At 42.3% G+C, this 11597-nt stretch overlaps 1 protein-coding gene across 1 annotated transcript; it reads right to left on the reverse strand.

Annotated features, from left to right (window-relative positions):
- Positions 1-1571: 1571 nt before the first annotated feature.
- On the reverse strand, positions 1572-4615 carry LOC147426806 (uncharacterized). Its single transcript, XM_086498907.1, has 2 exons — positions 4124-4615; positions 1572-3597 (listed from the first exon to the last, which is right to left on the reverse strand). Exons 1-2 carry the CDS (start codon positions 4270-4272, stop codon positions 2094-2096), a joined length of 1653 nt encoding a protein of 550 aa, XP_086355033.1. The 5' UTR covers positions 4273-4615; the 3' UTR covers positions 1572-2093.
- Positions 4616-11597: the final 6982 nt, after the last annotated feature.

An 11597-nucleotide genomic window follows, 5' to 3' on the forward strand; every position in this document is an offset into this window, starting at 1 on the left:
CTGAGTCTTGGGGGATGGCTTGATTTAGTTTGCTACGTCTTACACCAAAGAGTCGAAGTGCGTTTTAGCAAAAGCGCAATCCCTTTGAGGACTTACGAATATGAGTTTTGGTCATTGGTTACACCCTGACCAATTGCTAAATTTCACTTTATGAGTGCACCTCTATCACTATGGACAAAAGTGTACAAGCCTTGCCAAAGATTTAATGTTTGTATAGAAGCCTTCCATGCACCAAGACTACAACAACATCTCCTACCAGTAAATTACTAGCAAAGTAATTAAGGAGGACACACAACTAGCTCCCCCTAGCCACAAACTCTCAGAAGGAGCAGGATAAATAAAGAGAAGAACATCCCAAGAAATTGAAGATGCTCCTTGCTAATGTTGGATAAGTTGTCAATTAGTCATCCAACCGTCCTCTGCATATAGCAACGCGAACCAAACTAATGAAAACTTAGAACCTTGCCCATTTCAATACATTGTAGGACAATGCAGTTTGATTATCAAGTGTGAGCATGCATGGCTAGTTCTACAATGTGCAAGGCATGCTCATATAATAATCCAATGAATGGTTGTTATAGGAGTATTGTCATGTGGATAGTATACATAGGATGTCATTGTACAATGAGGAGTCTGCATCCATTCTAGCTCCTTTCATGAAGAGACCTTTCAAATCTCATCTACATCTTTAAACTCTTACATGACATCCCATGCAATGAGACACACTATGTTTTTCTCTCTTTCATACTACTTGGTTGGATATTATTAGTGAGTGTTGCTACCATGTGTGTCATGTCATGGCTCTCAGTAAATTGAAGATATCCATTATGTGCTCATTTGTCATGGTTAAGACCATCTTCCTCTTCGATTGAGAAGAGATAAACCTCTCCATGAACTTAGAGGGTGAAAACTACATTGCATCCAAGTCACATTGCTAGGTTGCCCACAATGGTGTTTTTGAGGCTTGCCAAGATAATGTGTAAGATTCGGACTTAACTCCACTATGTTGATGGTAGAAACAAAGGAACTTATCAATTGCCTACTTAAAGTAGTGTTCGGATACTTGATTGGTGACATTACATGTAGGGAGGATCCTTCAATGCAGCATTTTCTTTGTCTCAAGAGAAGAGGGGGTTTGCTCTCTCAATTGTGCAATGGGCTTATCCAAAAATGCTGAAGAGGGTTTCTACTAGAGCTTCAACCTTACAGAGAGACAGATGGAATATGTTGAAGATGGACACAAATGCTTGCTCAAAAGCTTGAGACGGCATGTTGATGATAACTATTCTTGTTTTGAAGCTTATTTAAACAAGATGATGATTAAGATCCTTATTTGCCTTCCATGTACTGCTATTGGTTATGAATAATGGGATGGGAAGAAACAATTGTGAGTAAAAAGGAACCTTTAAATGCTTTGGGATATACATCTGTTGAGATTATGCTTTCAATGACTCTCTCTCTCTCTCTCTCTCTCTCTCTCTCGATATATATATATATATATATACACATTTTCCTCATGAAAGACCCACATTGACTAACCTTTTCTTTAGCATGAACTTGAATACCCTGCATGGCAGAATGTTTGATCAGCATTACGAATTAACTTCTGTTTTGTGCAATTCATAGAACTCTTTATCCTTATTCCAAATCTTTCTTCAGAGGACTTTCAAAAATGCCCAAGAGCCTCCTCTTCTGTTCAGAATGTATGTGTGTGTGTGCATGAGCTTAATGTTTCTTGGCATGTGTGTAAGCATGACATAGCTTGCCAGTCTTTTTTCTAGTAATAATGAATTAATATGTTTCTAGTTCACTAATTTCCACATAAACAACTCTGCTACAGATAGCAACGGAGCCCCCAAGTCCTGTAATACAATAGATCATTGAGGAGCGCCATCAAGAATATGATGCAAGTTGATCCCCAGCTCGAAATGTGTAGAGAGCCTCCCTATCTTTCAAAGCCAAGCTGAGAGCTCCCAGTAAACTACAGCCGCGCAGTTTCCTCGATGATAGGTCGAGCCAGATACATGTGTAAGCGAGCTTACAAACAAATCGCCCGTGCAACACACGACCCACTAATGAAGACAGAGAAGTCTCTAAGACTCCTCTGTATCTTTCAAAAGCTTTTCTAGTTTGAGGGTAGTGCTGTTGGAAGATGTCGAAGGGAGCTCCATGAGATGTCGCAGGCTGAGATTTGCATGATCTACAATAAAATGTCTCTGGTCATCTATTGATGCCGAGGCCTCTACAGCAAGAGGGCTCTTGGTAGAGAATGGGTGAACGCTCTTGTCACACTCGTCAGCAGTAGACCGATCTGGCGGTTGCATTGTAGCCTTGATGTGAAGAAACACGTCCATTCTTTTTGGTATAGGATCTGTGAGAAGAGAGCCATGTGGGAGAGCAGGCATTTGTATGGATGTTTGACGAAGCTCATCAACTCGAGAAGCAGGGTTTTCGGACACGCCTACCAATGGTAGCTTGGCCTCCCCATTATGATCTTGATGTGCTAAGTATCGTCCATCCTCATATGATCTCCTATAGGGATGATTGTAGAAGATGATCCCGTACAAAACAGCAAATAACAAGGCTGCTAGAAAAGGGCCCAACCAGAAAACCCATTGTGGCCGCCAAAGATCGGCCCCACCTTCGGCAACGGCAGGACCAAAGCACCGGGCAGGATTCATTCCCGCACTTGTGTAACCAGGAGAAAGAAGCTGGCCAGAGACGAAGATGAGCAAGCCGAGGAGGAGCCCAATGATAAAGGCCGCACGTAAGAGTGCAGGATCCATGAAGGATGTAAAATTTTGCTTGCGGGAGGGCTGCCCACGCCATGCAGGGGCTGGACATCTTGAGGTTGGGCAGAGAATGAGAAGAGGAAGGGCAACTGCAATAAGGAGGAAGCTGAAGAAGAGCTCTGCGACAAGAGCAGGACCAGAATCCGCACCCACAGAGGAGATCGTATTGAGGTTAGCATCCACTACTTGCTGTTTGAGAAGGCAACCACCCAAATAATACATCTGTGCTACATCCGACGGTACAGCAGCACGGACAAAAAGGGCACCCAGGACAGAGCCAGCAGATTGTGCTACTATGTAAAGCAAGCCCCGCAGTGGAGATATGTGCCCTATGAGTATGCATGCGAAAGAAAAGCTAGGGTTTAGGTGCCCGCCAGAGAGCGGTGCTGCTGCCACTATACACATAGTATAGATCAGGAATTGGGTGATTGCCACCGAAATCCTGGGATAGCTGAAATCTGCTCTCAAGCATGCTATAACTGCAGCCACGCTTGTAAATGTAAGCACCAACGTGGCCATCAATTCAACAACACTGCTACGCCACATCCCTAAATCCCTGCTGTATGCTGATTCGTGCCTCATTTTACTATCCCAATGTGTACCATCCTCATTTACACTCGCCTGCTTTATTCTCCCTAAAGTAGTATGCCTTTGTGTACCACCTTTGCCAGTAGCCATAGTTCCACTTGCGATAGAAATTTCCTTTTGTGCCGTTCCATCGTGCTTCCCAACCTGCGCTTGCCTCACCTTCTCTTCAGCTTCTTTTATCTCTGTGGCGGCATGAGTCTCACCATTCGGTATCACCCTAAGCACATACAAGTGAAGGCAGTGGTCACTTGCTTATAGATTGATAATACATACATGGGGCAAGCCTCCATTTTGACGAAGATCAATAAAATGTGTGGGGAACCATGCACATCCACAACAGAAAACATTGATTATTAGACCACACTGATGCATCAAATACATGCATAGGAGGTGTTAACAAGCTTAACAACATGTGTTTTATGATAAATGGTTGTGAGGTACTCCATTGCTCATCATTCAAACACTGATATTAACACCATAGATGTCCACTCAAACATCAAATAGGCTACACACAAAAAATGCGTGTATGGTAGTGTGAGCATGTTCATCAACAAGAGGGCTCCTCTGAACAGGCACAAGAAAATCGCCCATCTGCACTAGACGTGCATGTGGGCGCAATGTTCTTGAGTATTCACAAGTGGGTTATACTGCTAGATGGGCAGAAGCGAGACAATCATTCTGGCTGTGCATACATTGGAATGAACAGAAAAGAAAATGCAAAGCTTCAAACTTGAGGAGCTAACCTGCTCGAGCTTCTGAGTAGGATGGTTGCGGAGGAGCGCGACCTAGGAAGGGAAGCAGAGGGGGAGAGGGTCGGGGAGAGAGAGGAGGCAGGCACCCTTCTTTCATCAGACGCAGAGCGCAGTTCGACAATCTCCTGCTCTCCCAACATTTCCCTTCCAAAGTTCCAGTCTACTTCAATTCGAGCATTTGGCCTAACCTCCCTTTACTACCTTTTACCATTGTTATCACATGAAGCTTTTAGCTAATGCACAATGAGCTTCAAATATAGGCCTCATTCGCTTTCAATCAGCTTGTAATATGATGTTATTAGGCAACAAGTCTGTTCTTGCGAGAAGTAGACTGGTTCCGATTTGCAAGAGCTCCGGCGTTTAAGTCGGCAATTGTCACAAACAATCTGAGCTCAGATACTTCCTTTTGCAACAACCCATATTATGTACATTCGCACAAGGCATTTCCCATTTTGACGATCTGCTTGATCAACATTCCTCATTGTACATGCACGATGTATGTGGACGACAAAGACAGAAATGAAGGTTCAAGGAGCAAAGAGGTGGGCCAAAAGTCAAGTATTGGTACAACTTGAACATTACATGGCATGGAGGTAGGAGAACCTTCATCTCTAAAGGTTGGCCCCTAGAACAAGTTTGAATAGAAAAGTAGGAGATTGGGCTCTTACCTAATTAGATTATTCTCTCTCTCCCTCTTTCCTTTCCCCCTCTTCACACAAGAGGATTCACCACCACCACTAGAGCATATTGGCTCTCCTAACCCCATAAACTCTCTCCTTCTCATTACTCATAGGAATAGACCTTGGGAGATTCTTCCCTTCCAAATAAGACACCTTAACCTTATAGATACACTTTGACCTACCACATTATTTCATCATCACCACCACATCCCTTTACTTATGGTTCTATTGGTGGCTCAATCTCTCATGTCTTATGAATTCATCAATGTCTAGGTTACTTTTGATGTCTCCCACTACATGAGGCCCAAAGGAAAAGAGACTTGATTATTTAAATAAAACAATATGAATTGCAAGAAAAAGGACCCATTATTTCTTAATATTCTTATGATATAGCACTTTCATTCTTAATGCTCTACTTTTGAGAGAAAATTGTTAGTATTTGAGTACAGCAAAAGAAAACAAAAGAATGGGTTTATGTTTTAGATTCCTATATGTTTTGTTCTAGAACTTAGTTTGGCAATATGTACGTGCAAATGTTCTCCCTTGGTGGCACTTTTTGGAGTGCTTAGAATGGAGACCCTCCTCACAACTTTTTTGGAGTTGTCAACAAGCTTGAATGACTCCTACCATTGTGCAGCTACAAAGAGTGAAGTACAAAAAGTCATCATCCTACATGAATGCATTGTATATGCAACCTTGGGATTTGCATCTATGATATAGATGGCTTTTGATTGTTGAACAATGCTTACAAATTGCAATATGGTCACTAGTGTGGTCCCCTTAGCTTAGCCTTGAATCAGTTGAAAATTGAGATTACTCAATTACAAACTACCCAAAATTGTAGCCACATAATACGGTAAACGAAAGAAAACCCACAATAAATTATACAAGAAAATAGTTCAAAATTCTTGAAAATCCGAATAATTCTGCTAGTATTTCCAGCTTACATCTATACTATATATAATGTAGCTTGAAAATTTAAAGGCCAAAGATGTCATAACAATCAATATCTAATTCTTCTAAATGATTTTCTCATGTTAAACTGATCATTTAATATGGGGAAGTGCCAGGGGAGAAAAAGCTAGAATATTGGTTAAGCTAGCAGACCGGCCACAGTGGGGATCCAAAGGAGGGAAAATAGGGATCCAAAGGGGGGGCCATCTGCAAAAGAGCCATGTGCAACAATGGGCTAAAACGACCCTAAGGTTCAGCCCATTAAGACTTGCAAAATGCTAAGGTTCCAAAATTCAAAGGTTGTGTCCAAAGGTCAACCTTAAGGGAATTGGATGCTTTGTGTGTGACCAAAAAAGTCTTTGCATATCCCTACATAGGAGGGGGCGAGCCTAGCATGTAGGGATGAGAGAGAAAGCCACACACACACACACACATACACAAGCCCCCTTTACACAAAGGGAATGAGGGACACATGTCAGCTTCCTAGGCCAGATGCCCACAAGGTGTGCCCAATTCCTATTAGATGGCCTTGGAGGTGGACCAATGAGAATTAGGCTAGAGTAAACCTAGTTTAATTAATTTAAAAACACTTAATAAAAGAACCAATGAGAATTAAGTCCTCTACAAGACTATTGGACAGTCTCCCAAGGGGTCCAAAGAGCATTCAGCAGCCCAATGGCTTGCCTGATTCCTATTGGCCAGGAGGCAAAGGGGTCCAATGAGAGTTTAATTGAATTATTAATTAAACTAAAGCTCTCACAAAAGGGGAAAGGGGGACACATGTCAGAAGGCTATCACTTATGCTGCTTAATAGTCATTGGCTTGACTTGGGGAGGGACAATGAGGGTTGAGCAAGAGCAAATAGCAAGAGGGCTCGCCCAAGAGAGAGGGGGGGTTGATTTTTGCAAGGCATTATCACACACACACACAATCTCATGTGTGAAGAAAGAGAAGACTATCTCTTCCCAAGCTTTAATGGAGAGCTCATCACCCACTCCAAGCTTGTGAGATAGAAGCCTACATCGACACACTCTTGGCATGTGGATGCAAATCCAACCAAGAGCCAAGCTTCAATTCATGCTCATCTCCTCTACCATGCTAATTACTAAGCTAAGCTATGCTAATATGAGTGATTATGTGAGGAGATGTACATCTTTCTCGTAAGATACTCCTTCTTCCTCTCAATCTATTCTCATACCCTGCTAGCTCTCACCATCTTCGAAGGTGTGTGAGGTCTTGGGTCTGAGAACGGGGATAATTGATGTTGTGTTTGCTAAGTGTTTTGCTTAGTGCATGAAGCTTTCATCTTCATTGCACTAGCTAATCTTGAAGGACAAAGAATTGTATTGTACAATGTCTCTCTTGATGGGAGAAACCCATAATACAAAGCATTTTGGAGGGGGGACCGGCTCCATGCAAATCCGGTCCTCAACTGTTGTCAATTGCTTAATTTCTCTCTCTTTTGAAAGTATTGTTGATGCTATCTAACTAGGTGTTATGCTTTTTGTTGCTCTCTCCACCCAAGCACTCTTGTAATTCTCATTAGGAATCTATTCTAATGAACTGTCCACTAAGTTCATGCTAATTTCCGCTACACACAAGTTATTAGGCCATTAAATGTTACATTGGTATCAGAGCACAAGGTTTCTCTTTTCTTGCTCAAGAAGGGAGGTCCTCAAGCTAGCTATAAATGGTTGGTATTATTAATTGCCTGTGAGTAAGTAGAATAGGGATTTTTCAGACTTGCAGTGCGCCTGCCTTCGTGCAGTTAACGGGGCATCACCGTCGAGAGCTATGGTCTTAATAGTGGAGTCCTACGGAGCTTGCCTACGGCTTAACCACTATTGAGCTAGTAGAAGCTTGACAGGAGCCGGTGCTGTTTTGGTTTTGAACGACCCTCTCTTCTATTCCTTGCAATTAATGGTATTCGAGCCGCGGGTACAGTAGCTTGAGTGTTTTTTCTAAAGGGGTAAAGAGGAGTAGCAACTAGGGCTTGAAGTGCCAAAGTACACCTAAAAAGTTTACACCTAAAATTTGTTAGAATGGCTGACAATAGTAAAGAGAGTGAAATTAATGTTGATAACTTTGATTTTGCTCATGAGCAAGCTACTAATGATGCTTCAATGCTTGTTAACTATCTTGTTTCTAGGCTTCAACAAGCCATGTGCAATCCATCTCTTCAAAGTGAAGTGCAACGGCAGCTCCGTGCTCACGGGATTCTCCAAGCTCATCACCATGACGAGAGAACACCTAGGAAGCCTCCTTGTGAGACTACCAAAAGAGGCCTCTCTCCGATTTGGGAAGAAGAAGAGAATCTGTACGAAGGGTTCAAGAATTTACTTCTTGATGATGCATCTCCTTCTCAAAGGAGAACTCAAGAGCCTCCACCGAAGGAACGAGAAAGAAGTGAGTCTCCCGCCACCTCGGCGGAGATGGATCCATGAAGACGGCGGGCTAAACGCTCTTTATCACCACCAAAGCGGAGAAGACCATCACACTCTTCTCAACGCCATAATTCAAAGAGGGATGATAAAAAGCAAGAGAAGAAAAAGGCGAGAAAGAGGACACCCTCTTCTCCATCTTCTTCATCCTCTTCCTCTTATGAAAGTGATGGTGAAGACAACGAAGATCAAGACAAGAAAAAGGCGAGAAAGAGGTCACCCTCTTCTCCACCTTCTTCAAATTCTTCACCTTCTGAAGAAAGTGATGGTGCAACCTTTAAACCATCAAAAAGAAGAGGCCATAGGAAATCCTATACCGCATGGAAGAGGTCGTCCAAGTTGAAGAAATTCAAAGAGGGAGGGAAGAGCATCTCTTTCCTTACCTATGATGGTACCTTTGGTGCTACGGACAAAGTCTTGGCCTTTATCCAACAATTTGATGCGGCATTTGGAGATGAGGGCTTCACGGAGTCCTCTAAGCTACGCCATGTAGCTATGCACTTTCAAAAGTCTGCCAGGCAATGGTGGTCTAGCCTACGAGCCAACGGTGAAGCTCCATGAACATGGAAAGCTTTAAGAGCTTCCATTATGAAGCAGTTTTTGGCCACAGATGCCAAAGACTCAAAGTACTCACCGAATGGCGAAGCCTAAAGCTCTCTCCCTATGAATCCATCCACAAATATATAGACAAGTTTTGGGACCTACAACTCAAAGCCACTGTCTTCAAAAAGTTGGATTTTGGAGAGCAAAAGCAACAATTTTGTGCGGGCTTAACCGAAGAAATGGCGGAGTATGTCAACTCCCAAAGGCCACGTACCATATCGACGGTAATACACCATACTATGGTGGCCTCTCAAATCAATTTCCAAATGGGGGCTAAAAGAAATAATAAGCCCCCGGAAAACAAGGGTTCCAATGAGCCTAAGGGGAAGGACAATGTCCAAAAGTCTCCTAAGGGCAACTCCAACAAAGCTAAAGAGAAGGGAGTTTACAAAGGTAAGAAAAAACTCTCTCTTGAAGAGCTTGAGCGTTATCGCAACGATAACCGGTGCTTCAAGTGCGGCGAACAAGGGCATGCGTACTGCGCTTGTCCCCAAAAGAACAACCGCCAAGATCCTCCTAGAGCTTTCCTTGGTTGAAATCCAAGAGGAGGAGACTCACCAAACTCACCACAAAGGATCTCCTCTATGCCATGCTTGGGGAAAGGTAAGAGAACATGATGCTTTTATTCTCTTTGACCCTGGTTCTCCTCACAATTTTATATCTATAGAGTTGGCCACCAAGCTAGGCATACAAGCCTACGATATGGGAGATGTCCTACCCGCAGACAGTGCTTTCAAGGATCAAGAAGCTTCAGCCACTCCCTTAATCGGGAAATTGAGGCTTCATGTTCAAAGCTACGTGGACAAAGATGACGTCTTTATCTCTCCTCTCAAGCATGAGGATGTAATCCTAGGGGCACCATGGTTTGACCGCCTGGCTGCCAATGTTAAATTTCCTGAAAGGAGAATCTCCTTTAAGTTCAGGGAAAAAGACATGTATATAAATGCTAAGGAAATGGGTAACACTATCCCCATTGTACATACACCAGCTTTCAACAAGTCAATAAAGAGCTCTATTTCCGTGTACATGATTTTTGTTAAAGATTCTCAAAATGAACCTAATGCTTTAGCAAAAGAAAATAAAAGCAACCAAAAGGAATTAGAGTTATCGAATTTTCTCAAGGGGTTTCAAGATGTTTTTATTGATGACATCCCTTGTGAGCTACCTCCTAAACGAGGTAATGATGACCATGCAATTGAACTTCTTTCAGGAAGTTCACCGCCTAACAAACCTCCTTATAGAGTTTCTCAAGCTCAACAAGAGGAGATTATGCGGCAAGTGTATGAGTTAGTTGAGAAGGGCCTAGCTCATCTCCATTTTTCTCACCTGTGTTATTAGTGCAAAAGAAAGACGACACATATCGTATGTGTGTCGACTATAGAGCACTAAATAGGATCACTATCAAAAATAGGTTTCCCGTTCCACGGGTAGAAGACCTATTTGATAAGCTACAAGGATCGACCTACTTCAGTAGGATTGACCTAAAAAGTGGCTATCATCAAATAAGGATAGTTGATCAAGATATTGTAAAGACTGCATTTTGCACCACATTTGGTCTGGATGAATACATTGTCATGCCTTTTGGCTTGACCAATGCACCAGCCACATTCAACCGCTTGATGGAGAAGTTGTTCAGGCCTCATCGAACCTTCACCGGAGTTTTCTTTGATGATATTATCATCTACTCTAATTCATTAGACGAACACAAGCAACACCTCCATGTAATATTTCAAGTTTTAAGAGAGAATAAACTTTATGTTAACCGAAAGAAAAGTGAATTTTTCTTGCAAGAGATTCAGTATTTAGGTCATATTATCTCTCAAGATGGCATCCAAATGGATCCATCAAAGTTAGAGGTAATAAAAGGATGGCCTAAACCAAGGAATCTTCATGAACTAAGAAGCTTTATAGGTATGTGTGCATACTATAGACGCTTCATAGAAAAGTTCTCACAAATTGCGGGACCATTACATGACCTAACAAAGAAAAGTGTTAGGTATACATGGTCTGCTAAGGAGAACAATGCTTTCGAAAAGCTTAAAGAAAAGCTTATCTCTCAACATGTGCTTACACTACCGGATCTCTCAAAACCATTTGAGGTCCAATGTGATGCTTGTGGTGATTGCCTTGGAGTTGTTTTGCTCCAAGAAGGGCATGCCATAGGCTATGAGAGTCGAAGGCTCGACCCTGTTGAGCAAGCTCTAGGCATATACGAAAAGGAACTCCTTGCAGTTCTACATGCCTTAGACTCATGGAAGCACTATTTATTGGGGACTCCTTTCATTCTGCGAACGGATCACCAAAGTCTTAAGTACTTCATGACGCAGACCAAGCTCTCCGACAAAAAAATGAGGTGGGCAAATTTCCTTTCGCAATTTCATTTTCATATTGCTCACATTGCTGGCAAGCATAATCAAGTAGCTGATGCACTCTCAAGACGGTTGAGAGTGAATGCGTTTTCCATAGCAACTCACAATGATCTATCTTCAATGATAGATGAGTACGCTATTGATCCCGATTTTAGAGATGTGATTTCAGCCCTTGCATTAGGGAAGAAAGAAGAACCATTTACTTTACAAGATGGTTACCTAATCTATGGCAATAGACTATGCGTTACTAACTCACTACGTGAGAAAGTAATGTATGAATCTCATGCTCCACCGTATGCGGGGCATAGAGGGATTCAGTCTACCTTAAAGGGAATTGAAAGATATTTCTATTGGCCTACCATGAAAGTGAACATACAAGAGTATGTTTCTAAATGTGTGGTATGCCAAAAGACAAAAT

Source organism: Adiantum capillus-veneris, chromosome 24, assembly GCF_014529385.1.
Source record: "Adiantum capillus-veneris isolate H3 chromosome 24, ASM1452938v2, whole genome shotgun sequence".
NCBI classification, from domain to species: domain Eukaryota; kingdom Viridiplantae; phylum Streptophyta; class Polypodiopsida; order Polypodiales; family Pteridaceae; genus Adiantum; species Adiantum capillus-veneris.